General features: G+C 39.6%; 1 protein-coding gene across 2 annotated transcripts in view; it reads right to left on the bottom strand.

Annotated features, from left to right (window-relative positions):
• Positions 1-1,995: 1,995 nt before the first annotated feature.
• The window catches only part of NUDT3 (nudix hydrolase 3), a 109,892-nt gene continuing 85,244 nt past the window's right edge, over positions 1,996-26,643 (bottom strand). Inside the window, exons 3-6 of one of the 2 annotated variants that reach the window (XM_037000727.2) lie at positions 17,843-17,887; positions 13,113-13,197; positions 10,629-10,723; positions 1,996-10,388 (exon numbers count right to left, since the gene is read on the bottom strand). In XM_037000727.2, the coding sequence (XP_036856622.1) occupies positions 10,362-10,388; positions 10,629-10,723; positions 13,113-13,197; positions 17,843-17,887 (252 nt within the window). In that variant the 3' untranslated portion in view covers positions 1,996-10,361. The remainder of the gene's footprint in view (positions 10,389-10,628; positions 10,724-13,112; positions 13,198-17,842; positions 17,888-26,643) is intronic. The other variant, XM_037000726.2, reaches the window with a different exon arrangement.

Here is a 26,643-nt window from a genome sequence, read left to right as displayed (position 1 = left end):
CTCCCCAGGTTGTCATCTCTCCCATTTCATGCCATCTGTCACTCAAGCAGGTGCCCCTGTGAGGACTGTTTGACCTAAATTTAGCACACTGCTGGTGTCAGGACATAGAATGTGGAGCCTCATGGCTGCATCCCCAGTTGCTGAGATATTAGCTGGGTGTCACAAAACCAAGATAAACCTCTCACACCACAAATGTGTCTGAAACTAGAAAGCAAACAAGTCTATGGTTTATAACACCAGGCTTTCTTGGGCATGATTATCAGATCTCTGGAGCGGATAGAAGCCAGCCTGGCTTGGGGATGAGCAAAGGAATTCTGCAACTCAAACTGTCTTGGATAGTGAGAATTGCCACCTAACTTAACAAAGGGTGTAGGAAGATCAATGCCTGTGTGGTACACTGTCCCCAGTGCTGGTTCCAGCAATGTCAGATCTGCACTGGTGTCCTTTGGGCCAACTTCCTCTCATCACCCATGCTCAAAGTTTTAGGGCATCTTTACATTTCTCTCACCCCAAGTTCTGCAGGCTGTCTGGGAGACGGCTGCTGCAAGATAATCCCAAAGTTTGTATTTGCCCGAGAATGAAAAACAATCACATGTAGTGGATTTGATGATAGGCTACCTGTAGTACGGCCCATCATGATCTGACATGGGCAAGTGGGGAGCTGCCAGAACCTCAGACTCCAACTGGAGGTGCCATCTGGTGGTTTCCTGAGTACAGTGTATCTCAGGCATCAGCGCTCATCAGTGCACAGCCTCATTATGCATGCCAAATCTGGCAGAAGAAAGAATCCTTTGATAGGGGAAGGGGTTATTGTTAAGATGGACAAGGAGGCCTGTAGAGTCAGGGGCAAAGGGCCCCCTCACCAGCTGATAAGGAATTTGTCCTGTGATGGAATGAAGTCATCAGGCTATTGCTATTCAGCAATCAACTTTCTGCCTATTTTTAGCTACCCGCAGAGCCAGCCAGTGTACTACCCAGGTAACTTGGTTTGACTTTTATCATCACATGAACAAGCCAACTGTCACCTAGGCACATACATCTCAGCCTCTTATGAGTTAGGTTTGTTTCTCATTCTGGTAGTGACCCTCTGGGAGCATTCACTACATCAGGTTTCTTAGCTTACAGAACTTGGCCAGGGGTGTTGCCACCAGTTTCAGGGGTGCCAGCCTGCCTCAGTGGATGGACATGTTTATCTGACTGTGATATGCTGTTTATTCTTGCTTCTGTATCTGTCTCTTCATCCCCAAGCCCACACCCTGAGTCCATATGGCCTCATGTATATTACAAGCTTTCAGACTGCTCCTCTCTAACCTTTCCTGCTGCCTTGTTCTCACACATGGCTGATATTTCATGACTGCCAGGCTCAACAATGCTTCCATGTACGAGTCAAACTCCCTGGCCTGGTCTGGTGCTTATGGTCTTCCATAATTTGCCTTCAGAATGTTTTTTCACTACAGCTCAGAATGCTCATTTGTCCTTGGGCTTCGGGAACACAGCTTCTTCAATGTTCTCCCAGTGATGATGCCTTGCTGTCTTTCTCTGCCTGCAAATCTTACACTACATTTTTTCAAAACATTGTTCCAGCCCTTCTTAACTCCACCACACCCACTCTTGCTCCTACGCAGGAAAGCAGCTTCTTGCTGTGCTCATGTTATCCCGGATGTAGCTCACCTCTGTCTCCTTTAGGCTCCTAGCAAAGCCTGGCTGGTTGGGGGTGAGGGGCAGGCCCTCTCCTTAGCACTGGCCACCAGCAGTCGGCCTGGGGGTCTCCCTGGCAAAAGGAAACAAAACACTGATTCTCATTGCTTGCCATGGGCTTCTCCAATTCATTCCTTACTTGAATTCCCTGAACAGCAATTCTTCCATGGGGCCACTTTTGACCTCAAGGGCAACTCCCAAGAACCCAGCAGCGAGTAGGAGTAAAATAAAAAAAAGACTGATGTGAAGGACTCAAGGAAAACCTCTGGAAAGAACAGACTGGACAGTAAGCAGGGGTGTGTGTGAAATACTGGTTTTTATTGGTTGGCACAAGGTTACAACCTACAGTTCCAATGCCCTTCCCTCCCACACAGCTCAAACGGAAGGAAACTGATTAACACATAGAAAGGAAGAGCACACTCACAGGTTTAAGCTTTTGTTTTTACACAAAGGAGTGGGACATAGGGATGGTGGAATTTTAGGGATAGTACAGAGCTCTCTATCTAGACTAAGGGGGAGGCCTTTGTCTGTCCTCTGTTGCTGGCACCAGATGAGCAGACATTTTAGTAAAGAAGGGGAATGGTTACACATGGCTGGCCTGCTATTAAAGGGGAGAAAAGTGGAATTCACAGCTGCTGAGCACTTGTCTTGGACCCAAACCTGGGGCTGGACCCAGGTCCTCTTTCTTTTCAGTTCTCTTTTATAACCAGACTGTACCCATGGGAAAGAGAGGTGTTGTAGGAAGCCTAGAACACCCTCCTTTAGAAATGGAAACAGGAAAACTCAATTTCCTGCTGTCTTTTCTGGATCAAGTTCCACTCCCCTCAGCTCCAAAGAGCACTGCGATGGCCTTCCTTACGAGCACTGTGGAGACACTGGGGAAGAGGCCAGGAGGGCAGGTGGCCCCAAGTGGGCAGGAAGGAAAAGCTGATTTTCCATGCAATACCAAGCAAGGTTGTTTTGGAAACAAAACAGCAAAAACAAGACCATATATCCATGGGTCAGAAACTCCTAAGTCCTGAAGCACATTTGGATGGGGCTAAGGGCGCTATTATTCTAAACCTGTTTTATAATGCAGCACCAGGCACCAAGAGGTTAAAGGACCATAAGCAGCTTCTCCTCCCATACAAATGCTATTGCTTGGATTTCCCAGTTTTGCTGAGTTCATTCAAGGTTATGTCTGCCAACCTCTCCAAGGATGTGAGTGCTCAGCACATTGGCTTTTCCACTTTCTACCCTTCCTACAAATACAAAGCACACTGCCTGAACAGCTATGTGCTCTCTGTAGAATGGTCACCAGGGGACTAGGTGACCAACGATGGGAACACCAAGTTGTTTGCTTTTCTGGATGGGCCTGACAGAAGGGGATAATGACAGAGTTCTGGTGGGATCAGAACAGTCTAGTTTGAGCCTGTATGATCCCGAGGGGACTGATCCCTGAGTGTACAGGCCCCTGGCTCAATTCTGAAGACATACTAGATTTGGTGATTTAAGCCTTAGCTAAAATGTATGAGCATTAGGGGGAAGGGACAAATACTTCTGTCCTTTGGGTAAAAACCCAATACATATTGCCTACTTTGCCTTAACTCAAAGGTTCCCTGGAAATACCTGTTGAATTTGGAGGCTGCATTTGGGGGATACATTCACAACAGGGGAGGAAGCCCATCTAGTTTATCTGTTTTACAACTGGAAAAGTTTCAGGCATTTTAAACTTTCTGATGCTGATGGTCAAGGAAGTGGAAGAGATGATAGGAAACCCCTGTAATAAGTCTGCTTGGAGACCATACCCTGCAGCCGAGCAAACAGAGCTGGGTCCTCACTGCCTCCTCAGAGCTCATCCCTACCAAAGTCACTGGATAGGATGGGAAACAAGATCCTTGAAAAAAGGCTGGGCTGGCAAGAGCAGATATGACGGTGCTACTAATGGGCTTCCACTTCCTCTCTGGTACTGACCGCCGTGTAGACTAGAGAGACAACTCCAGGGGAAGGACGAGGAAAAACTGTTCTGTGTGGAAATCTTTTCCTTCTAAAAATAAAAAGGAACTTTTTTCTTCTAAGCAAGTCTAAGAGACTACATGGGCTGACTTTCTAATATCAAAACTGAAAATTTTGCCACAAAGGAACTTGACTATATAGCTTTACTTTTACAACAGTTTCCAACATCCTCAAATGCTCCTGACTTCTTTAAGCACCTGACAAACTGGTGGCTATCTTTCTTAATAAATGCACTAACTGAAATTTCATTTATTCTATCCATCAACCTTTTGATTACATACCAGTTTACAAGTTTTCAGACCATGAAAAAATAAAGAGACCTGACATTTACAAAACTGTACCACAGACTATTTCTTTTACAATAGAGTGGACCAGTTGTTTTTATATACTCAGTGTAACACTATATCACTGGACCTTGGATTCACTCTGGCATCTGTGGCATGAGCAACACATCTATGTCCATCCACAGGTGAAAGTGAAAAGGTGAGGTTCTCAGAGGCTAAACAAAACAACTGAAGCAAATAAGATTTTGGAGCAGAGAGTCCCTTTAGATTCTAAGCAAAAAATGTTCAGAGCCACATAGGAAGAGGTAAGAGGGCAAATTCGTGTCTGTGTTCTGTGGCTTAGGTGCCATTCCCTTCAGAACTCCTTCATGTTCTTGGAAGTGACACAATCCACATGCTTGCTGAGCAAAGGCCCTCTAAGACCTCCCTTCGCTTCAGGGAACTCTCCAAGAGCTGACTTCACATCTGCCCTCTGTGGAGGCTAGATGTGGGCTGACCCACCCATTCTGGTTCCTTAGTAGCCAGCCTCTGTCTTCCCTGGCATAAGCTGGATCTGTTACGCTGTTGGAATCGAGTAATACTAGATGTCTTTGGGTCATTATTAGTGATACACTTTCTCTACAATAAACAGAGGTTAAAGAGGCTTGCATGGACCTGTTGATGCTTCAGATTAACAATTTCAGTTCAGCACAAAAGTGCTCAGAAAGGCTCATATCATTATTACTTCCTATAGGGATTTATAGGCAATCCTGATAGAAAAATGATTTCCTGAAGGTGACCTGCTTCACCCACACTAGAGCAAGGGGAGTGTAATTCTTAAGGCCCACTGTTGGGATTGAGGCATCGTGTTTTTTTCCTTAAAGAGTTCCAAAGATTTTGATCTAGATGCTTGATTGGGAGCTCAAGCCCAGAAAAGCAATTTTATTATACTGTTGAGATGTTCTCTTACAGGTACACCCCAAAGTGAACATCCACAGTTGGTAAGCAATTTAGTAAGTTAAGTATGGTTCCCTAACTCAATGAGTAACAGAATCCTCACATATGGACTGGCTGCAGTGGGAGGTGGAAGGATGGGTAGCATATCAGAATGGTGATGAACCTGGAAAATGAAAATGCTGCTGTTTTTGTATCTTTTAAAGCCTATCTCCAGGGTTTTAAATGCCTTTTTTTTGGTGTTCTAGTGGCCCCCCTGTTCAGTGTTAAGAACTAGGAATATAAACCAAAGGAAACAGAGTAATTAATTAAGCAACTGATTGATGGAGGAACAGAAGCAATGACTCTCCACCTTCTAGATACTTATCTCGCTTTTTCGGCCAAAATCACTTTCTTCAGTGAGTAACCCCTGGTTTGCTGAATTCTGAGTTAACACAGCCTCCTTTTGAGCTCCTTCTGCCAGATGGACGTTCTCATTTTCTAAGACAAACTCAAGCTCTCCAAATCATCACGATAAACAATGCTCTAGGGGAGAAACAAAGCTTCATATTGCAGAGATTCACAAAATCATGTGACTACTAGCCTCAGCTCAAGCAGTGTGTCTGATCAACAACAAAGGGAATTCTTTCTCTTTTTATTTACAAATTTTTAAGGGAACTAGGAAGGCACACTATCTGATTAATCTGAAGGTTGAGAGGTATCATTTTCTTAGTGTCCTGATTAAGCTTCTCACATCACTAAAAGGTTTTCAGCTAATGCAAAAATGTGGTCAAAATGTGAAGTTGCCCTTTTAGAGGCAGGAATAGAAGGCTGCTGGTCTCCAAAGAAGAGTCTACCTAAAATCTCCAGGTTCCCAGAACCTGGGGTGACCTTAAGTCAACTTGATGTATGGACAACAGTATCTTTTAAGGATTGCAGTCAAGGCTTCCAAATTTACAATTTGCATGAAAATTTCAAATGTCTCACTGTTTTAGGTGACATCTAAAGTGACACAGAAAAAATAGCTCTGGATGGTGGGGTATGTGTTGTAAGGCTTATTCCAGAGAGCAGAGGATGACTCTGGGATGCTTTCCCTCCTACTGAGTTGAGTACTGTGATGGAGAAGCAAGGCTTAGGCCACTAACATCAACAGCTGCCCAGCCTAGAAGCCCTTTATAGCCTTGGGAAAATAGTTCCATCCCAGCAGGGTTCAGAAGAAATCGCTGCCACCTCAACTGGACAATATGAATTGAAGAGCCTCACATCTGACCTCTTTTAGAGTCTTTAAGAATATGAACTAGGAAGGCCTTATTTGCATTATTTAAACACCACTAAATCATCTCCTCTCCCCAGAGCTGCTTGAGTTAACTGTCCCACATGTCTCCAATTTCTTAAAGATGTGGATTATTTCTGAAATGCAGATAGGATCAGAATGAAAGCTATATTATCAACTATAGCTAACTCTCATTTCTCTTAAAGCAGAAGTTCATCCCACTGTGGAGATTTCTCTAGGTATTTCTTCTAATTCTAAATCTACTCTTAACTAGGACAGGTTTAGAGAACACTCCAAAAATATTAAAAAACCACATGGTTGTGGCAAAAATCACATTGTGGTTATTAAATCCTTTTTGTGAACTAACAAAATGTGGCTCAGGTTAAGCTGTTTTCAACAAGATCCGGTGGGGAGACTGACAAAGGCATTTAGTACAGCACCAGACAGGAACAACAAATATGTAAAGTGCAACATGTGAAAAGCATACCCGGATCCAACAGAAGACTCACTACTCCTCTGCTTGCAAAGGTTTAGAAAGCGCCGCCCAGGAGTCTGGCAGTGGAGAGGAGAAAGGGGAAGGACGAAGAAGAACTGTTCTGTGTGGAAATCTTTTTCTTCTAAAAACGAAAAGGAACTTTTTTCTTCTAAGCAAGTCTAAGAGACTACATGGGCTGACTTCCTAACATCAAAACTGAAAATATTTTTTTGTCACAAAGGAACTTGACTATGTAGCAACATGCTTACAAAATGGCTGCAAGACACTCCCAGAGCGCAGTGACCTACCCTGCTCCCCAGAGGCTGCAAGAAGCAAGGCCTCCAGTGCCTCACTGTTCCACAGCACCACGAAGGGCAATGCAGAGGGCGGAAATCCTGCAGCGAAGCCACCTTCTAGGCTTGCCTCGGCCCCAGAGGGGGTGACACTCCCATATTCTTTGATCCCTCCAGATGGCCTCAGCTCAGCCTCAGCAGTGAGGGAGCCTTCCATGCAGGGCAGATGAGGCAGCAGATACTTGTAAAAACCAAACACAGCCAGTTCACTGACTTTTCCATCCTATCTTTACTAGGAGATAAATCAAGATTCCTCTTTCATGGGCTGCACTATTCTGGAACGCCACACACACACACAAAATCTAACAGCTGACGCCTGGTAGCCCTTGTCTCTTACTTTGTCTTATACACACACAGAAACACACACACACAGTCCTGTTCAAAAAAGATAGCATGACCTCACTTGGTGTTTTCCCAAAGGCTGCAATTTATAAAACCAAAAACAAATTTTAATTTAAAAAATCCATTGCTATCTTTCTCTATGGTGGACTGTGGTGCACACTCCAGTAATAACTGGAATCTAGGATGTTCAAATACATTGTAAGAAAGAGATTTTTTATGTGCCCTGAACACAGGAACATCCTTCTGTCAAGCCTGAAAAAGGTAAGTACCTGGCAGAATGGCAATCCATGTCAATGAAATGCTCAGCAAGGAGGATAATTTTTGTACTTTTCTTTGGTTTTCCTTTCTTTCCTTGGGGATATAAAAGTTACTGCCACCATGGATCTAAGTAATCTATCACAAAAGGGCTGTGACTACATACATGTCAGTGAAGACAGCCACGGTGTTTACAGTGCCAGGGAGGGGAAACACCAATCCCTGCTCATCAGGATCCCAGCCCAATAGAAAAACAGCACCGGTTTCAATAATTCTGGTGTTGGAAAAAAAAAAAAAAAATAATAATAATAATTCTGGTGTTGGACAAAGCCTCCTTTTGTCAGTTAAGAGAGCATCAGCAGAATCTCTCCAGGTAACTGCATTAATAGGATCCATTCATGTAACTGAAAAATACTTCTTGGCACAGTTAATTTTCCTGACCCAAAGACGCCAACCACAATCCAAACTGGACTTTGTAGTGTACTGTTACACCAGCCCAGTAAAAACATCTTCAGATCATTAAAAAAATGCACAAATTACTATGAACACTGCAGTTCCCTTTTTCTGGAGCACTGTTTTCCTGCAAAGCACTTTCAATCCAGATCATAAAGGTAGAATTTATTTGGAAGAATGTGTTTTGGGGATTCTACTTATTAGTTGAATTTATTTTATTTTCCTCCTTATTTATCTGGACAGAACCTTGGAATGCTCTCAATCAGGCAATCAGCAGCAGTGTGTTTTTTTTAAGTAGGACATGTGAATAGTGACTTGGCACTTAGACCCAAATCCCATGGGACCCTTACTTGGGGACAGAATTCCCCTCCCCGAGGTAAGATGGTATCCTATGGAAACTGCCGGCACAGCTGGTTAGTTCTGTTTTCAAGACTGGGAGAGATGAAAACCAAGAGCACACAGCAAAATTTAAAGTTCACCAACTGATGTCCCCCAAATATTAAACACTAAGTGACACAGGCCTACCAGATTTATACATTTCTTTGAGTGGGAGGGAAGAGCAAAAGCTTTTCAAAGTTTGAGTATTTATTAGATTTTTTTAAATAAAGAGAACTACGATGTAAATTTCACATCTTGGCTATGTTTTGACAGAGGAGATGCCACTAGGAGAAGAGCAACAAGCTCCTGTCCCAAGCCAGGGATTGATCAGTGTCCACCTTCCAAGGGCCCCTTGGTCCCCAATCTCAAGACCCTTCTGCTTACTTCCCAACTAAACAACACAATTGGCAAATGAAGCCAGCATAAAACCTGTATGAAAAATCAAGAAGACAGTGAGCCAATGCATTATATAGCTGTTTGAGTAAATGATTAAGCATTCTTCCATACCACTTCTGAGAAGATGGACCTTTTGTATCCCAGTGGGAATGGGAGACAAACTTAATATTTCTGAGCATGCTCCATGGTGCAACTACATGTGCTGTAACATTACAAAGACAAGCAAACACCTGAATTTTCCTCCTGTGTACTTTTCAGGAACTTAACATAGTTACCCAGGAAGAGGACAGGACTGTACAGCTGCAGACGCCACATACAGTTGGATGCTCCAGAGCACAGGATGATATCCAGTTCAGCTCGGTGTAAGGCATGTATGCACAAGGAGAGAGGTCGCTGTTGGCGATAAGTAGCATTATGGAAAAATTCCAAACCAGCAGGATAGAAAGTGTTTGATGTTCCAGTTTTTCAGATAGTAATCCCAAGAATCCAGTTCAAATCCCTATTGTCAACAAGTAGGGAGGATTTCAATTTCTATCATTGTTTCTCCAGATCTGAGCTGAGGCCATTTGCTCCTGGCTTGGTAATAAAAAAGAAAATAGGTTTCTTCCTGTTTCTTTCTTGGCATGGGTGGAAACAGAGCTTTAAGACAAGGCCATGAATCCTGGGAGCAGTATAATAAAAGTAGCTAAACTCTTCCCCATACCCCACATAACTAGAGTCAATGACTAGGGAAAAGAGAGAGGACAGGAAAACATACCTAGCCACTAGCATAAAAAACAAAAAGTAAATTAATTTCGAGGCTCTCCATTCCAGAAACACCCTGAATTTAAAAAACAAAACAAAACCTCAAAAAATTAAGCAGTTAAATTCTTCTTCTAAAACTCAGTCATTTACATATTATATGCCCAATATATAATGTGTAGATAAATGTAATGTACAGTGAAAGTGACCAACCCAGTGGACTGAACAGCACATTATAGGACAAATTCTTGAAAGGTTTCATCTCGTATTGGTATCTTTTAATAAAAAAAATTAAAAATCAAAGAAGAAAAAAGTATCTGGCCAGGGCTGGGATGAGATAATCAGGAACACTTCAGAGGGAAGGCTGCCTCTTTTTAATGAATTGTAAGGGTGTGAAAAGAGAGGGACAGATCATGCACAAAAGTACTTACAAATTACATACCCAACCCCCACCCCCTCAATAAAAAGAGAAGAAAAAGCCCCATCACTTAACACCAAACAGCAACATTATCAACAAACCCTTTTTCTGCTGCCCATCATGCCTTATTTCAAAGAGGCGGCCTGTGAGGAGAGGTGAAAAGAGCAAGGGTGAGAGGGAGGATCTGCACTTCAGTCTAGTTTCCCATTTCCATTTCTTTTACAGCAAATCTTCCGTCATCTGATGCCTGGCATCGAGCTCTGAGCCGAAACCGAGTATGTGGTAGCAGCGACCGGGGTGCCATTGTTGGCTGAGTAGCCTTGCCTCAACGTTTCAAAATATGACGCCTGCACAGGTTTGTGGTATTGTAGCACTTTTATGGCATCTTCTATTTTAAACCATTCCCTCTTCCTTCCTTATGGAGGCAGAGAGAAAAAGAAATTAGTACAACAGGGAAGCAATGGGAAGTTCTGACTTATAACTTTTGAGAAAATGTAGAAAGAAAGATGAAAGCACTGGTCATCAACATTTTCTTTACTTACAAGAGTGATACAAGCACACTTCATATGCTTCAAATACTATGTGAAAGCCTAATGCACAAAACAGGCAAGAAATCTGAAAACTGAAGAGCTAATAGTAATTGTGTGAAACCCACCCTCCAGAGAGAACCACTTTTAGTGGTTTCCTCTTGCACTGAACCTTCCTCAGCTTCCATGTAAGAGCCTGAAGCCCAGCCGGCGTCCCCATCTCCTGAAAAGATCAACATGAGCATAGGTTCTAGAATAGCCATGATGGCTTACTTGTAATCAGTTATTTATTTTAGAAAATTTGTATAAGCGTGATTCATCTACATAACAGAAAATTTTTTAAAAAAGAAAAAAAATCCTAACACAAACACTATTCCCTTTTCAGTCTATTTCCTTTTTTTAAGTAACCGTATTAAAATCCTTTACTATTTTTCCCCTTAAAAATAGAATATCATTGCTTATAATTGGGAAAATGGAGGAAAAGTATAAAGAATATGAAAATTACCCATGATCTTATAAACCAGGAACAACTACTTGCAATACCTTAGTGTACCTGCTTTTCTTTCATATTTGAAAAAGACACTGTTTGAACAGCTATAGCTGGGATCATGCTCTAAGGTGCTCCAAATCCTGAGGGGCTTGAACAGTGTTGTGGGCAGGAAAATGGACACCGAAGCTGATATGTGGGGCTACCCACCATGTTACTGGCTCCAGTGAGCTGCGTGGCTTTGGGCAAGGTACTAAATAAACCTCCCGGTGCCCCACTTTCCTCCTCTATAAAACAGAGATAATAGTACCCACCTCATGAGTCTGTTGGGATGATTAATATGTAAAGTGTTTGAACAATCCTGCACATAGTATGTGCTGTAAGAGTATTTATTATTACTATTATTGTTATTGCTTCTTTAACTTCAGTTTCTTAAGCATTCTTCTATACTATAAAAAGTAAGACAATTAATGGCTGCATTACACCATAACATCTAGCATGATATACTGTCATTCATTTAACCACTTCTCTAGCATTGGACATTAATAATATGCAATTTTAGTTACAAATAATGCTACAATTTTTAGAACTCTTTATCTCTTTTTTTTTCTTTCTAATCTTCCAGGAGAGAGCTCTAGGACTGAGACTATAACAACAAAACATTTAGACTCTACAGGTCTCACGATATATACTGCCAAAACTACTTTCCAGAAAGGCTATACGAATTCCTAATCTCTCTGTGTATGTTGGAATGTCTATCTCTAAACCCCTGTCAGCACTGTTACCTTTTCTTTATCACTGCCAGTTCTTCAGGTGAAAACCACATTTTTGTTTTCATTTCAAATTCCTATTTTAAAGGAGCTCTAATTAGTGTATATGTAATTCTACACCCTACTTTTTTCATTTACCAGCAACTGTATCATAAGCAGTTTCCCATGGTGAATACATTTCATAAGGATGTGTTTAATAGTTATATTAACATTCCCTCAGATGGTGTACCTTAAATCACTTATCATTCACTGAGTTGTACATTTAAAACCCAATTTTTCATCTGAAAAAGGCTCATCTGAAGGAAGACTTACAGGCTTATTCTCCATATTTAAATTATTTCATTAGAGTCAATTCTCAGAAGTGGGAGTAAAAAGGTGAAAGGCTTGTTTGAATGTTGACAGAGCAACAGTACCTTAAAAATTCCTACCACAAGGGTGACTCCAGCCCTACAGAGTGCTCTGAGGACAGGGCCATCCCACACTCAGCTCTACTTTTCAGGCCCTAGCACGAGCTGTTGAGGAATCATATTTTTTAGTAAACCCCCACTGAATTTATTTACTTAAGCATATTGTATTCTTGCCAGATAACAAAGCCATTCATCTCCAGGGCTATGAAATGCTCTGATCAGTGGTGTGAGGGGCATGATTGCAAAGCACATTCTAACAATAAAGGGAGAGGTTTGGGCAAGTGCATTTATCCGTTTGCCAATTCAGAACAGAAATTAAATTAATTATTACACTTTTCTAGGATATATTTTCCTTCAGAGGTAAAAGATTAAACCATGAACTATTAAATCACCTGTTTTTAGTTCAAAAGACATAACCCTGTAGTGATCTGAGAGATCAAAGAAAACAGCTCCTTAGGAGAAAAGTGGGGTGCACCAAATGGTAAATGACTAAAACTGGAAACTACTCCCACTTCTGCACCTACTAAACAACTCTGGAGGGAGGGGCTCACCCCACCAAACCAAGAGTTTTCCCCAACAACAGAAGTAAGCATCACAAAGAACAACCAGCCAAGGTCCTGTTCTCACCTGACGATCTATGGTCAGCAGAGGCCCCGGCATTGTGAAGGCCCTTGATCAGTATCTGCTGAAGAGGATCCAATTTGATTTTAGAAACATTTCCTATTTTTAATGGGTCATATTTCTATTTGTTGACCATTTGTCCAACTTCAGCTTCCTTTGGTACATTTCAAAATACTAACTTCTACAAGTTAAAAAATGGACATGCTTGTTTTACTAAACACATCCTTCTATTATTTCTTTTCTGTTGTTTCTGGTTCTGGGTATGACCTGTCATGCAGCAAGGGTGGAATGTGGGAGCATTTTGGAGGCTACCTGGGGATGACTTACCAATGTTAACTGAGTCTTCCCAGTCCTCCAGCACTTCTGTGACAATGAGCACATAGACATATGTTCTATGCTTCCTCTCCTGGTTCTGAAGCACAAAGAGAGAAGGACAGAGGAAGAGTTTTTCCATAAGAGAGTGGACTGCTTAAGTCAAACACACTCCTGTTGCATGCCCAGTGAGCTTCACAAGGATTCCTATCACTTTTTATTTTCCTGCAATCATACATGGAATAGTGCCAAGCAGCCTATTTAAAACATGCCACACTTGCATTTGAGGGTGTGCTGTCTGGTTGGGCTTCTAAAGCCAAGGTTTTACTCTTTTTCTTCTCCTTTCCCTAAATACAACTTCATAGGAATGCTGAGAGGAAGTACAAGACCTCTCAAGAAAAATTTTCCAAGTAAATTTAACTTGAATCCCAGAAAGAGAAGAGACTGTGGATGGATGGGAGTCCCATCAATGCAAGCATGCTGATTATCTTGCACAACTCCTTTCCTACCAACCTTGTTCATCTTTATACCAATTTTTCACTTCCACCTTCCTCCAGATCTCTATCCCACCCTATTTTGTTTCTTCTTCCTTTGCTGTGTAGTAACTTATCTTCTATTTTTCTGTCTTCTCTATACTTCTCTATCTATCCTCACATCTTGGAGGGAGAGGGAGAGGTAGTGATGGGATTAACAATATAGGCATACCTCATTTTATTGTGCTTCAAAATACTGCACTTTTTACAGACTGAAAGTTTGTGGCAACCCTGTGCTGAGCAGGTCTATTTACACCATTTTTCCAACACTATTTGCTCACTTCATGTCTCTGCATCACATTTTGTTAGTTCTCACAATATTTCAATTTTTTTTCATTATATTTGTTATGGTAATCTGTCATCAGTGATTTTTGATGTTACTATTGTGATTGTTTTAGCATGCCTTGATCTTTGCCCATGTGTAAGACAGAGAATTAAATCTATAAATGTGTGCTGATTGCTTCACAGGCTGGCTGTTTCCCCATCTTACTCCCTCTCCTCAGGCCTGAGACACAACAGTATAGAAATCAGAGCAATTAATAACCCTACAATGGCCTCTAAGGGTTCAAGCAAAACAAAGAGTTGCATATGTCTTACTTTACAAAAGAAGTGATTTAAAAAAATCTTAGTGGGGAAGGCATACTGAAAGCTGAGATAGGCTGAAAGCTAGGCCTCTTGTGCCAGTTGGCTAAGTTGCAAATGTAAAGCAAAAGTTCTGGCAGGAAATTAAAAGTGCTCCTCCAGTGAATACACAAACAATAAGAAAGTGAACATTCCAGCCACAACATTCCCTTAAGCCAAAAAGCCTAATCCAGAGCAAAGCCCTAACTCTCTTCAATTCTATGAAGGCTAGGGAGGTAAGGAAGCTGAGAAGATTGCAGAAGAAAGTTGGAAGCTAACACAGGTCGCTTCGTGAGGCCTAAGGGACTGTCTGCATAACACAGAAGTGCCAGGTGAAGCAGCAAGTTATCCACAAGTTCTAGCTAAGATAGTTCATGAAAGTGGCCACATTCAACAACAGATTTTCAATATTGACCAAACAGCCTTCTAGTGGAAGAAAGTAACAGCTAGAACTTTCACAGCTAGAGAGAAACCAATGCCTGACTTTAAAAGACAAGCTTACTCTCTTGTTAGGGACCAATGCAGCTGGTAACTTTAAGTTGAAGCCAATGCTCATTGACCATTCTGAAAATCCTAGGGCCCTTAAGAATTATGCTAACTCTACTGTCTGTGCTCTATAAATGGGACTACAAAGCCTAGATGATAGCATATCTATTTGCAACATTTTTTACTAAATGTTTTAAGCCCACAATTGAGACCTACTGCTTAGAAAAGAACTTTCTTTTCAAAATATTACTAGTCACTGCATATGCATCTGGTCACCCAAGAGCTCTGATGGCAGTATATGAGATTACTGTTGTTTTCATGCCTGCTCACAAAACTTCCATTCTGCAGCCCAAGGATCAAGGAGTCATTTTGATTTTCAGGTCTCATTATTTAGGAAATACATTTTATCAGGCTACAGTTGCCATAGACAGTAATTCCTCTGAGGGATCTGGGCAAAATAAATTGAAAACCCTCTGGAAAGGATTCATCACTCTAAGCACCATTAACAACATTCATGATTCATGGGAAAAGGTCAAAATATCAACATTAACAGGAGTTTGGAAGAAGTTGATTCCAACCTGCATGGATGACTTGGAGGTAATTCAAGACTTCAGTGGAGGAGGTAACTGCATAAGTGGTGGAAATAGCAAGAGAACTAGAATTAGAAGTGGGGCCTGAGGATGTGACTGAATTGCTCAATATCATGATCAAACATGAATGGATGAGAAGTTGTTTCTTATGGATAAAGCAAAGAAAGCAGTTTCTTGAGATGGAATCTACTTCTGGTGAAGATGCTATGAAGATTATTGAAATGACAGCAAAGGATTTAGAATGTTACATAAATACAGTTAACAAAGCAGTGGCAGAGCTGACTTCACTTTTGAGAGAAGTTCTATTGGGTAAAAAGCTATCAAACTGCATCACATGCTACTGTTTGTGAACAGAAGAATCAACTGATGTGGCAAACTTCACTCTTGTCCTATTTTAACAAACTGCCACAGTCACCCCAGCCTTCATTCAGCAACCACCATCCTCATCAGTCATTGAAGCAAATCCTCAACATTGAAGCAACACCCTCCGCCAGCACAAAGATTACCACTGGCTAAAAGTTCAGATGGTGGTTAGCATTTTTCAGCAGTATTTTAAAATCAAAGCATGTCTATCACTGTCTTTTAGACAAAATGCTTCTGCTGCACCCTTAATAGACTGTAATATCATGTAAACATGACTTTTTTTTTTGAGAGGGCATCTCTCATATTTATTGATCAAATGGTTGTTAACAACAATAAAATTCTGTATAGGGGAGTCAATGCTCAATGCACAATAATTAATCCATCTCAAGCCTGATTCTCGTCAGTCTCCAATCTTCTGAAGCATAACGAACAAGTTCTTACATGGTGAACGAATTCTTACATAGTGAATAAATTCTTACATGGTGAACAGTACAAGGGCATTCATCACAGAAACTTTCGGTTTTGATCACGCATTATGAACTATAAACAATCAGGTCAAATATGAATATTCGTTTGATTTTTATACTTGATTTATATGTGGATCCCACATTTCTCCCTTTATTATTATTATTTTTAATAAAATGCTGAAGTGGTAGGTAGATGCAAGATAAAGGTAGAAAACATAGTTTAGTGTTGTAAGAGAGCAACTGTAGATGATCATGTGTGTGCCTGTAGACTATGTGCTAATCCGAGCTAGACAAGGGCATTAAAACATCCACGGATGCAGAAGCTTTCTCTCAAAACGGGGGGTGGGGGGTGAGGTTCTAAGCTTCACCACTGTTGTTCCCCAATTTCTCACCTGATGGCCCCCCTGCGACTGTGCCTGTCTTAGGTTGTTCCTCCCTTGAGGAATCTTACCCGTCTCTGGCTAACCAGTCATCTTCCGGGGCCATACAGGGAGATGTAATGTTGGTAAGTGAGAGAGAAGCCATATTGGTAAACAAGACTTTTACATAGATTGGGAAACCAAAAAATTCATGTGACTTGCTTTATTGGGATATTTACTTTGTTGTATGATCCAGAATGGAACTTGTAATTATCTCTTAGGTGTGCCTGTACTTACAAATAATTCTAGTTGTTTGGAGGAGACTGGGATTTAAAAAGGAAAAGCAAGTTACTCTCTGTTGCTGCTTTGTTTTGAAAACTAGATGAATCAAAGATGGCCTCTTTCCTAGTTAAGTCTGTAGTAGAAATAAATGTTCCCCCACCCCAATCATATATAGAAAACCTAAATTTCTGACGTAAGGATATCGGGGGGGAGGCCTTTGGGAGATGATGAAGCTATGAGGGCTGACCCTCATTAATGGGATTAGTACCCTCATAAAAGAGACTCCAAAGAGCAAATTTCCCTCTTCTGCTATGTAAGAGAACAGAAAAACAGCTACAGGGATCTTCTACTTTTCCAAAGTTTGCCTTACACCATTTCATTTTTACAAAAGACCTACACTAGTACCTCTTTTTGCTAACTGAAAGAAATCTAAAGAGGATTTGCACTTTTATGAAAAGAGACAAAAACTGAAAATAGCTTTCAGATTTGTTTTGCAGACTGTGATTAAAGGCAGCATGCACTCCAAGCAGCAAAGAGTGTCACCACCAAACGTCTTCCCCAAGAACTACACTCAGCATCTCAGCATCCAGCTGCCATAACTTTGAATTGTGTCTGTGAGCATCTGTGCTTTATCTCCATATATTTTGTGTATCTGTTAGCAAAATGTAGCCTCAGGTATCAGGAATCCTAAGATAAGTTATTTTTTGGGTTTGGGAACGCTTAAAAATTTTCTATATAAACTAATAATAATTGTTTCTTTCCTTTATGCCATTTTGGCTTACAAAAGGTTTCATAAGAACACTCTACTTTTAGATGGCAGGGGAAACCTGTATCTACGAATCAGGAAGCAGTCCTCACCAGACACGGAGTCTGCTGACACCTTGATTTTGGACCTCCTACCCTCCAGCACCGTGAAAACTCAATTTTTATTGTTTCTATGCCACCAAGTTTGTGGTATTTTTTTATAGCTGCCTGAATGGACTAAGACAAAAATATAAGTGGTGATTACATGACACCCACTGCACAAAAGATTTTGACACTTACCTCGAAAATTCCAACTAATCTTCCCAATGTCCCTTTTACTCCAGCCTGTAAAGTGAAAAATAAAAATTAACATTTGATATTGTTTATACTGCTAGTTCCATTCTTTATCTTGAACAATTTGTAAAATAGAAATAAAAAACAAGAAGACACAGACTCAGATGGACTGCAGGTCTGTGGAGATCACACCAGGGTTTCTTTTGTGTCTTAGACTGGAAACAGCAGGTATGCTCTGGGGAGGGAGAAATCCTCCCTCCCCACTGCAAAGTTGGCCAAACAAAGAAGACCATGAAGCCACCCCAAAGATATTTTGAGGTATTAATTACTTCACTCACTTATTCATTCATTCAACAAATGCACACTGACAGAAGTATAGTGAAGAATAAGCTAGAATACAAGATACATGACAGCAAGACCCTTACTTGACTTATTCTGGGCTGTCTGTAAACAGTACACCCAGAACAGAGCTCAGCTCCTTGCAGGAGCTTAGTAAAGCATAAATCAACAAAAACATAAACCTGGTAATTCTGTTAGTGACAAGTATCAAGAGATGAACAGAATGACGTGAAGAACAGAGAATGACAACTTCACAGTGGTTAGGCCTTTGTGTATATACTTTATATCTCCCATCAACCCCTTGATTATTTTTTTTAGATCTGTGTCTTTCTGATGGATTATGGTGACTGTTTCAGTCTATTCCAATTTACTTATTTTCTTTTCAGCTGTATCCAAATCAGTTATCCCAGCTCTAGTCTATTTTTTATTTGATATTTTTCATTTCCACCTTTTCTTTACATATATACTCCCCTTTTCCATTATGTATGCCTTTGTTTCCAAGATATTTTGTTCTCTTAAAACATTATTCCTTCATTTACTTTTTGAACACCTGAACATAACTATCAGGCATGCTGTAAAATTCATTTCATTTGAAGTAAATTCATATTCCAATTGTTAAAGGGCTCCTTTCACCAGGTTCTCCAGAGCCAGGTCTTAAAAGTGATATTTAGACTCTTGCTCCAAGAAGATATGCGGAGTACTGCAGATAGAACCACAGAACCAGAGGGTGGCTTGGCTCCACCCTTTATTGTGCACTGAATCTGTGTCTTATCTGTACTTGGGTCCGAATCCTTCTAGAAGTCTCAGCTCCTGGTGTCTTTTCCACTGGGACCTGGGCTCCCCCTTACTCCAAGGGGTCCAACCATTAGCCACCCAAGGCCAGGCAAGCTGTAACTTTGCCATGTCATTCTGCTTTGTTTCAGATCTATGGAGGTGGTATCCACCTTGCTTATGAATCAGGCTATGGCTATTTAGCATCTGCTTTTTGTATTTTATAGCTGTCTCTGCTAGGAGCAGAAGGGGTGAGAGGTGAGAGAAAGATGAACCCTTAGAAATGCCTGGAGAATGCTGTAACTTGCTTTCTATTACTACTGCTGTGTTATTTGTATAATAAACTAAAAATTAAGACAAATACTTTCAAACACAGGTACTCAGTAAGTCTGTACATAATCAAATAATATTTTTAAAATAAGTACTATAAAAGTTAAGAGAGATTTAATAATGGAAACAATAGAAGGTGTATTCATATTCCAAATATGAAGGCTTATTTTCGAGGTAAGCTATATTCTTGGTGACACTCACTCTTGGGTGAGCTACACTTTGAAATTAATTTTTGCTAATTATCTGTCAAGGAATTATTTTCCTTTCTCTTGCCAACATGCCTGGTTCTTTCCCCATTCCCTTTCCACCCATTCTTTTCCCCACATGGCTTTTGGTCTACTTTAATGGAAGTGTCTACCTTTTCTTATGTAAAATGCTTCTCTACATTAAAAAAAAAAATTGCACTCCACAGCCAGCTAAGACTAGCTAGTTGTGCTTCATGAATTAACAAATGAAGCTGCCTGAGCAAGTGGAACAAGCTGGCAGGCCAGCCTGGACTGGAGGGCCAATTCTCTTCTCTGATCCCAGGGAGCCTGAACATACTCAGATCAACACCTGAAGGTGCACAGCAGTGCTCCTGCCACAGGTGTCCACTGCCAGAGCCTAGGCAAAAGCTGTCAGGCTGGGTGGAGTGGGAAGAAGGAAGGGAAGATTCAGAGTGACCAGCATTTACACATCTCTTCTGTAAAGGGGAGAAAGGATTCTCTTTAGCAGTTACTGTTCAATTAATTTTTTTTTCCTTAAATCATAAGTTTAGAAAATGAAACCATCTCCAAATTTTCAGGATACAAGTCAACTTAATATTATGAAAATTTAATATAGCTTATTTAAAACTTTTGTTTGATAATAATTCCTGTATTCAACACCAACATATATCTATGATTTACTCAAGAGTCACAGGCAGTTGGGAAATTGGCAAAAATATACATGCATTTTTTTAATGAAATAGATGCATTCTTATAAAGTCTAGTATAAATCAAATAATGTTGCCATCTGTACAATGAAAACCCATTGGCATTTATTAATCTTCAAGTTGTAGAAAGCTTTTTTTCAAGTTTTAAACTGATACTTAGGGAAGAATTCTATCTATGATGATCCTACCAATGATTCTATGGTAAGAAACAAAGAAATATTCTTATATTTACTAGTTTTTAAAACTGAGACTCAGCAGTTTTCTTAGGAGTCTGCTCCTCCTAAGTAAGAAACAGGATTTCAGCTCTTTAAAGTCACCGTGCTCATAAAGAGAAGATTCCTCATAGGGCAAACATCTTCTAAGACAGAGTTCACTGTAATTTTACTTATTCACATTTTCCATAGTCCAACTTACATCTCTCTGCTCTCTTTCAAATGCTGCCACAAGCAATCAAAGAGTTATTTTTATCTCTCACATGATTCTTGCATTCAGGCCAGGGTAGGGGTCAGGGTCGTATCTGACAGGGTCATATCTTGGCTCAAGACGTTTGGGGATAAGATTTGATGCAAGGTATATGTAAATTTGGTCTAGTCAGGGTGCTGGTATGGACCTCTTTTTCTCAAAATCATATGAGCACAATTCTAATTACCATCTATATGTTAAAAGCCCTTAATTCAAAGAAGATAGTCTTTATTTAAAGGCCCATCTTAGCTAGTAGTAAGAATTCTAAATAAAATATCTATGGCCCTTCCTTCATTATTCAATCATATGTAGGTGAATACTTTCTTGAACTTCAAAGAATACAGTATCAATTCTAGTACTTTAGGTATGGTTAACAAAATAATCTGAGCAATTGCCTACTTTCTTTTTTATTATGTAATATATTTTTTTTAATTTTGGTATCATTAATATAAAATCACATGGGCAATTGTGGTTACTAGATCCCCCCCATTATCAAGTCCTCACCACATACCCCATTACAGTCACTGTCCATTAGTGTAATAAGATGCTAGTGTCACTACTTGTCTTCTCTGTGCTATACTACCTTCCTTGTGCCCCCCTCTACGTTATGTGTGATAATGCTCCTTATTCCCCTTCTCCCTCCCTTCCCACCCACCCTCCCTAGTTTCTTTCCCTTTGGTAACTGTTAGTCCATTCTTGGGTTCTGTGAGTCTGCTGCTGTTTTGTTCCATTAGTTTTTGCTTTGTTTTCATGCTCCACAGATGAGTGAAATCATTTGGTACTTGTCTTTCTCTGCCTGGCTTATTTCACTGAGCATTATACCCTCTAGCTCCATCCATGTTGTTGCAAATGGTAAGATTTATTTTCTTCTTATGGCTGAGTAATATTCCATTGTGTATATGTACCACCTCTTCTTTATCCATTCACTTATTGATGGACATTTCCATTTCTTGGCTATTGTAAATAGTGCTGCGATAAACATAGGGGTGCATCTGTCTTTTTCAAACTGGGCTGCTGCATTCTTAGGGTAAATTCCTAGAAGTGAGATTCCTGGGTCATGGTATTTCTATTTTTAGTTTTTGAGGAACCTCCATACTGCTTTCCACAATGGCTGAACTAGTTTACATTCCCACCAGCAGTGTAGGAGGGTTCCCCTTTCTCCGCATCCTGGCCAGCATTTGTTGTTCCTAGTCTTTTCTATGTTGGCCATCCTAACTGGTGTGAGGTGATATCTCCTTGTGGTTTTAAGTTGCATTTCCCTGATAATTAGTGATGTGGAACATCTTTTCATGTGCCTATTGGCCATCTGAATTTCTTCTTCAGAGAAGTGTCTGGCCATTTTTTAATAGGGTTGCTTTTTGGGTGCTGAGGCGTGTGAGTTCATTATATATTTTGGATGTTAATCCCTTGTCGGATATGTCATTTACAAATATATTCTCCCATACTGTAGGATGTCTTTTTGTGTCCTCTGCTGTACAGAAGCTTTTTAGCATGATGTAGTACCATTTGTTCATTTTTCATTTTGTTTTCCTTGCCTGAGGAGATGCATTCAGGAAAAAGTTGCTCATGTTTATATTCGAGATTTTTGCCTATGTTTTCTTCTAAGAGTTTTATGGTTTCATGACTTACATTCAGGTCTTTGATCTATTTTGAGTTCACTTTTGTGTATGGGGTTAGACAATAATCCGGTTTCATTCTCTTGCATGTAGCTGTCCAGTTTTGACAACACCAGTTGTTGAAGAGGCTGTCTTTTCCCCATTGTATATCCATGGCTCCTTTATCGTATATTAATTGACCATATATGCTTGGGTTAATATCTGGTTCTCTAGTCTGTTCCATTGGTCTATGGGTCTGTTCTTGTGTCTATAACAGATTGTATTGATTACTGTGGCTTTGTAGTAGAGCTTGAAGTTGGGGAGCATAATCCCCCCTGCTTTATTCTTCCTTCTCAGGATTGCTTTGGCTATTTGGGGTTTTTTGTGGTTCCATATGAATTTTTAGAACTGTTTTCTCTAGTTCGTTGAGGAATGCTGTTGGTATTTTGATAGGGATTGCATTGAATCTGTAGATTGCTTTAGGCAGGATGGCCATTTTGACAATATTAATTCTTCCTATCCATGAGCATGGGATGTGCTTCCTTTTATTGGTATCTTCTTTAATTTCTCTCATGAGTGTCTTGTAGTTTTCAGAGTATATGTCTTTCACTTCCTTGGTTAGGTTTATTTCTAGGTATTTAGTTCTTTTCGATGGAATTGGGTATGGAATTGTTTTCCTGATTTCTCTTGCTGCTAGTTCATCATTAGTGTATAGGAATGACACCGATTTCTGTGTATTAGTCTTGTATCCTGCAACTTTACTGAATTCAGATATTAGTTCTAGTAGTTTGGGAGTGGATTCTTAAGGGTTTTTTATGTACAATATCATGTCATCTGCAAACAGGGACTTCTTCTTTACCAGTCTGGATGCCTTTTATTTCTTTGTGTTGTCTGATTGCTGTGGCTAGGACCTCCAGTGCTATGTTGAATAAAAGTGGGGAGAGTGGGCATCCTTGTCTTGTTCCTGACCTTAGAGGAAAAGCTTTCAGCTTCTCACTGTTAAGTATGATGTTTGCTGTCATATGTGGCCTCTATCATGTTGAGGTACTTGCCCTCTATACCCATTTTGTTGAGAGAGTTTTTATCATGAATGGATGTTGAATTTTGTCAAATGCTTTTATAGCATCTATGGAGATGATCATGTGGTTTGTTGTCCTTCTTTTTGTTGATGTGGTGGATGATGTTGATAGATTTTCGAATGTTGTAACATCCTTGCTTCCCTAGGTTGAATCCCACTTGATCATGGTGTATGATTCTCTTGATGTATTTTTTTATTCTGTTTGCTAATATTTTGTTGAGTATTTTTGCATCTATGTTCATCAGGGATATTGGTCTGTAATTTTCTTTTTTTGTGGTATCTTTTCCTGGTTTTGGTATTAGAGTGATGCTGGTTTCCTAGAATGAGTTTGGAAGTATTCCCTCCTCTTCTATTTTTTGGAAAACTTTAGGGAGAATAGGTATTATGTCTTCTCTAAATGTCTGATAAAACTCAGTGGTTAATCCACCTGGTCTGGGGGTTTTGTTCTTGGGTAGTTTTTTGATTACCTATTCAATTTCATTACTGGTAATGGGTCTGTTTAGATTTTCTGTTTCTTCCTGGGTAGTTCTAATAGTTTTTTGGTGGAGTCTTTAGTGTTTTCTATGTATAATTTCATATCACCTGCAAATAGTGCATTTCACTTCTTCCTTACCAATTTGGATGCCTTTGATCTCTCTGCTTTGTCTGATTGCCAGGGCTAGGTCCTCCAGTAGTATGTTGAATAAAAGTGGTGAGAGTGGACGTCCTTGTCTCATTCCTGATCTTAGCGGAAAAGCTCTCAGCTTTTGAATATGAGTATGAGGTTAGCAGTGGGTTTGTCATATATAGCCTTATTATGTTGAGGTATGTGCCCTCTATACCTATTTTTGTTGATGAATTTTTACCATGAATGGATGTTGAATTTTGTCAAATGCTTTTTCAGCATCTACTGAGATGATACTGTGGTTTTTATCCTTCTTTTTGTTAATGTGGTGTATATTAACATCGACTGATTTATGAACATGATACCATCCTTACATACCTAGAATAAATCCCACTTGTTTGTGATGGATGATCCTTTTCAATGTATTTTTGAATTTGGTTTGCCAATATTTGTTCAGGATTTTTGTGTCTATGTTCATCAGGGATATTGGTCTATATTTTCTTTTTTTTGGTAGTATCTTTGATTGGTTTTGGTACTACAGTGTTGCTGGCCTTATAGAATATTTCTTCTCTTCTACTTTTTGGAATACTTTAAGGCTGGGTATTAGCTCTTTCCTAAGTGTTTGGTAGAATTCAGCTGTGAAGCCATCTGGTTCTGGCATTTTGTTTTTTGGGGGGAGTTGTTTTTTTGATTACCAATTCGATTTCATTGCTTGTAATTGGTTTGTTCAGATTTTGTTTCTTTCTGGGTCTATCTTGGATGTTTTTATTTTTCTAGAAATGTGCCCATTTCTTCTAGGTTGTCCAATTTATAGGCATATAATTTTTCATAGAATTCTCTAATAATTCTTTTTATGTGGTATCTGTTGTAACTATTCCTTTCTTGTTTTTGATTTTGTTGTGCACTCTTTTTCTTGATAAGTTTGGCAAGGGATTTGTCTTTTTTCCTTATTTTCTCAAAGAATCAGCTACTGGTTTCAATGATTTTTTTCTATTGTTTTACTCTTCTCTATTTTATTTCTGCTCTGATCTTTATTATGTCCCTCTTTCTACTACTTTTGATTTCATTGTTCCTCTTTTTCTAGTTTCTTTAATTGTGAGGTTAGACTGTTTACTTGGGATTGTTCTTGTTTCTTGAGGTAAGCCTGTATTGCTATGTACTTCCCTCTTAGAATCACTTCTGCAGCGTCCCACAAATTTTGGACTTGTATTTTTGTTTTCATTTGTTTCCATGTATTGCATGATTTCTATTTTAATTTGTTCATTGATCCACTGATTATTGAGAAGCATGTGTTGGTAGGCTTTTTTGTTTTCTTTGTGTAATTTATTTCTAGTTTCATACCATTATAATCTTAGAAGTTGCTTGATACTTCAATCTTTCGAATTTTTTGAGGCTCTTTCTGTGGCCTATTATGTGATCTCTTCTGGAGAATGTCCGACGTACACTTGAGAAAAAGGTGTATCCTGCTGCTTTTGGGTGGAATGTTCTGTAGACATCTGTTAAGTTGATCTGATTTAATGTATTGTTCAGTGCCTATTTTCTTATTTATTTTTTGTCTGGTTGATCTGCCTATTGATGTGAGTGGTGTGTTAACATCTCCTAAAATGAAGGTATTGCAATCTTTTTCCCCCCTTTAATTGTTAGTGTTTCTTTTACATATTTAGGTGCTCCTATGTTGGGTGCATAGATATTTACAAAGGTTATATCCTCTTTATTCATTATGTAATGTCCTTCTTTGTCTCTTGTTACTTTCTTTGTTTTAAAGTCTCTTTTGTCTGATATAAGTACTGCTACTCCTGCCTTTTTCTTCTTATTAATTGTGTGAAATATCTTTTCCATCCCTTCACTTTTAGTCTGTGTAGGTTGTTTGGTCTGAAATGAGTCATAGGCAGCACATAGATGGGTCTTGTTTAATTACCCATCCTGCCACCCTATGTCTTTTAATTGGTGCATTCAGTCCATTTACATTTAAGGTAATTATTGATAGGTATGTACTTACTGCCATTTTATGAATTGTTTTGATTGTTTTTATAGTTTCTCTCTATTCCTTTATTCCTCTCTTATACTCTTATTATTTGATGGTTTTCTTTAGTGTTGTGATTGGATTTCTTTTTAGTTTTTCTTGTATCTATTATAGGCTTTAGGTTTTTCACTACCATAAGGTTCAAGGATAGCTTCCTGACCATGTAACAGTCTAACATTAAGTTGATGGTTGCTCTATTGCAAACACAGTCTGAAAGTACTTTTTTTATCTTCTTCCTCCTCCTCCTCCATACTTTATGTATTAGATATCACAATCTGCACTTTTTGTGTATCCCTTAACTGATTGTGTATGTAGTTGGTTTTACTACTTTTAATCTGTACTTGCTTGGTAAGTAATTGGTCTGCTACCTTTACTGTCAGTTTACTTTCACTGGTGAATGCTATTTAGGCTTAGGAACATTTCCATCTATAGAAATCCCTTAACATATCCTATAATGTTGGTTTTGTGGTTATAAATTCCTTCAGCCTTCGTTTATCTGGGAAATGTTTAATCTGTTCTTCAAATCTGAATAATAATCTTGCTGGGTAGAGGATTAATGGTTGAAGGTCCTTCTGTTTTAATACATTAAATATTCCATACCACTCCCTTTTAGCCTGTAAAGTTTCTGCTGAGAAATCTGCTGATTGCCTGATGAGGTTTCCCTTAGAAGTAATCTTTTTTCACTCTCTGGC

The sequence above is a fragment of the Manis javanica genome, chromosome 16 (assembly GCF_040802235.1).
Source record: "Manis javanica isolate MJ-LG chromosome 16, MJ_LKY, whole genome shotgun sequence".
Lineage (NCBI taxonomy): Eukaryota > Metazoa > Chordata > Mammalia > Pholidota > Manidae > Manis > Manis javanica.
Note: the sequence above shows the minus strand (reverse complement) of the source record. Positions and strands in the feature narration are given on the sequence as shown.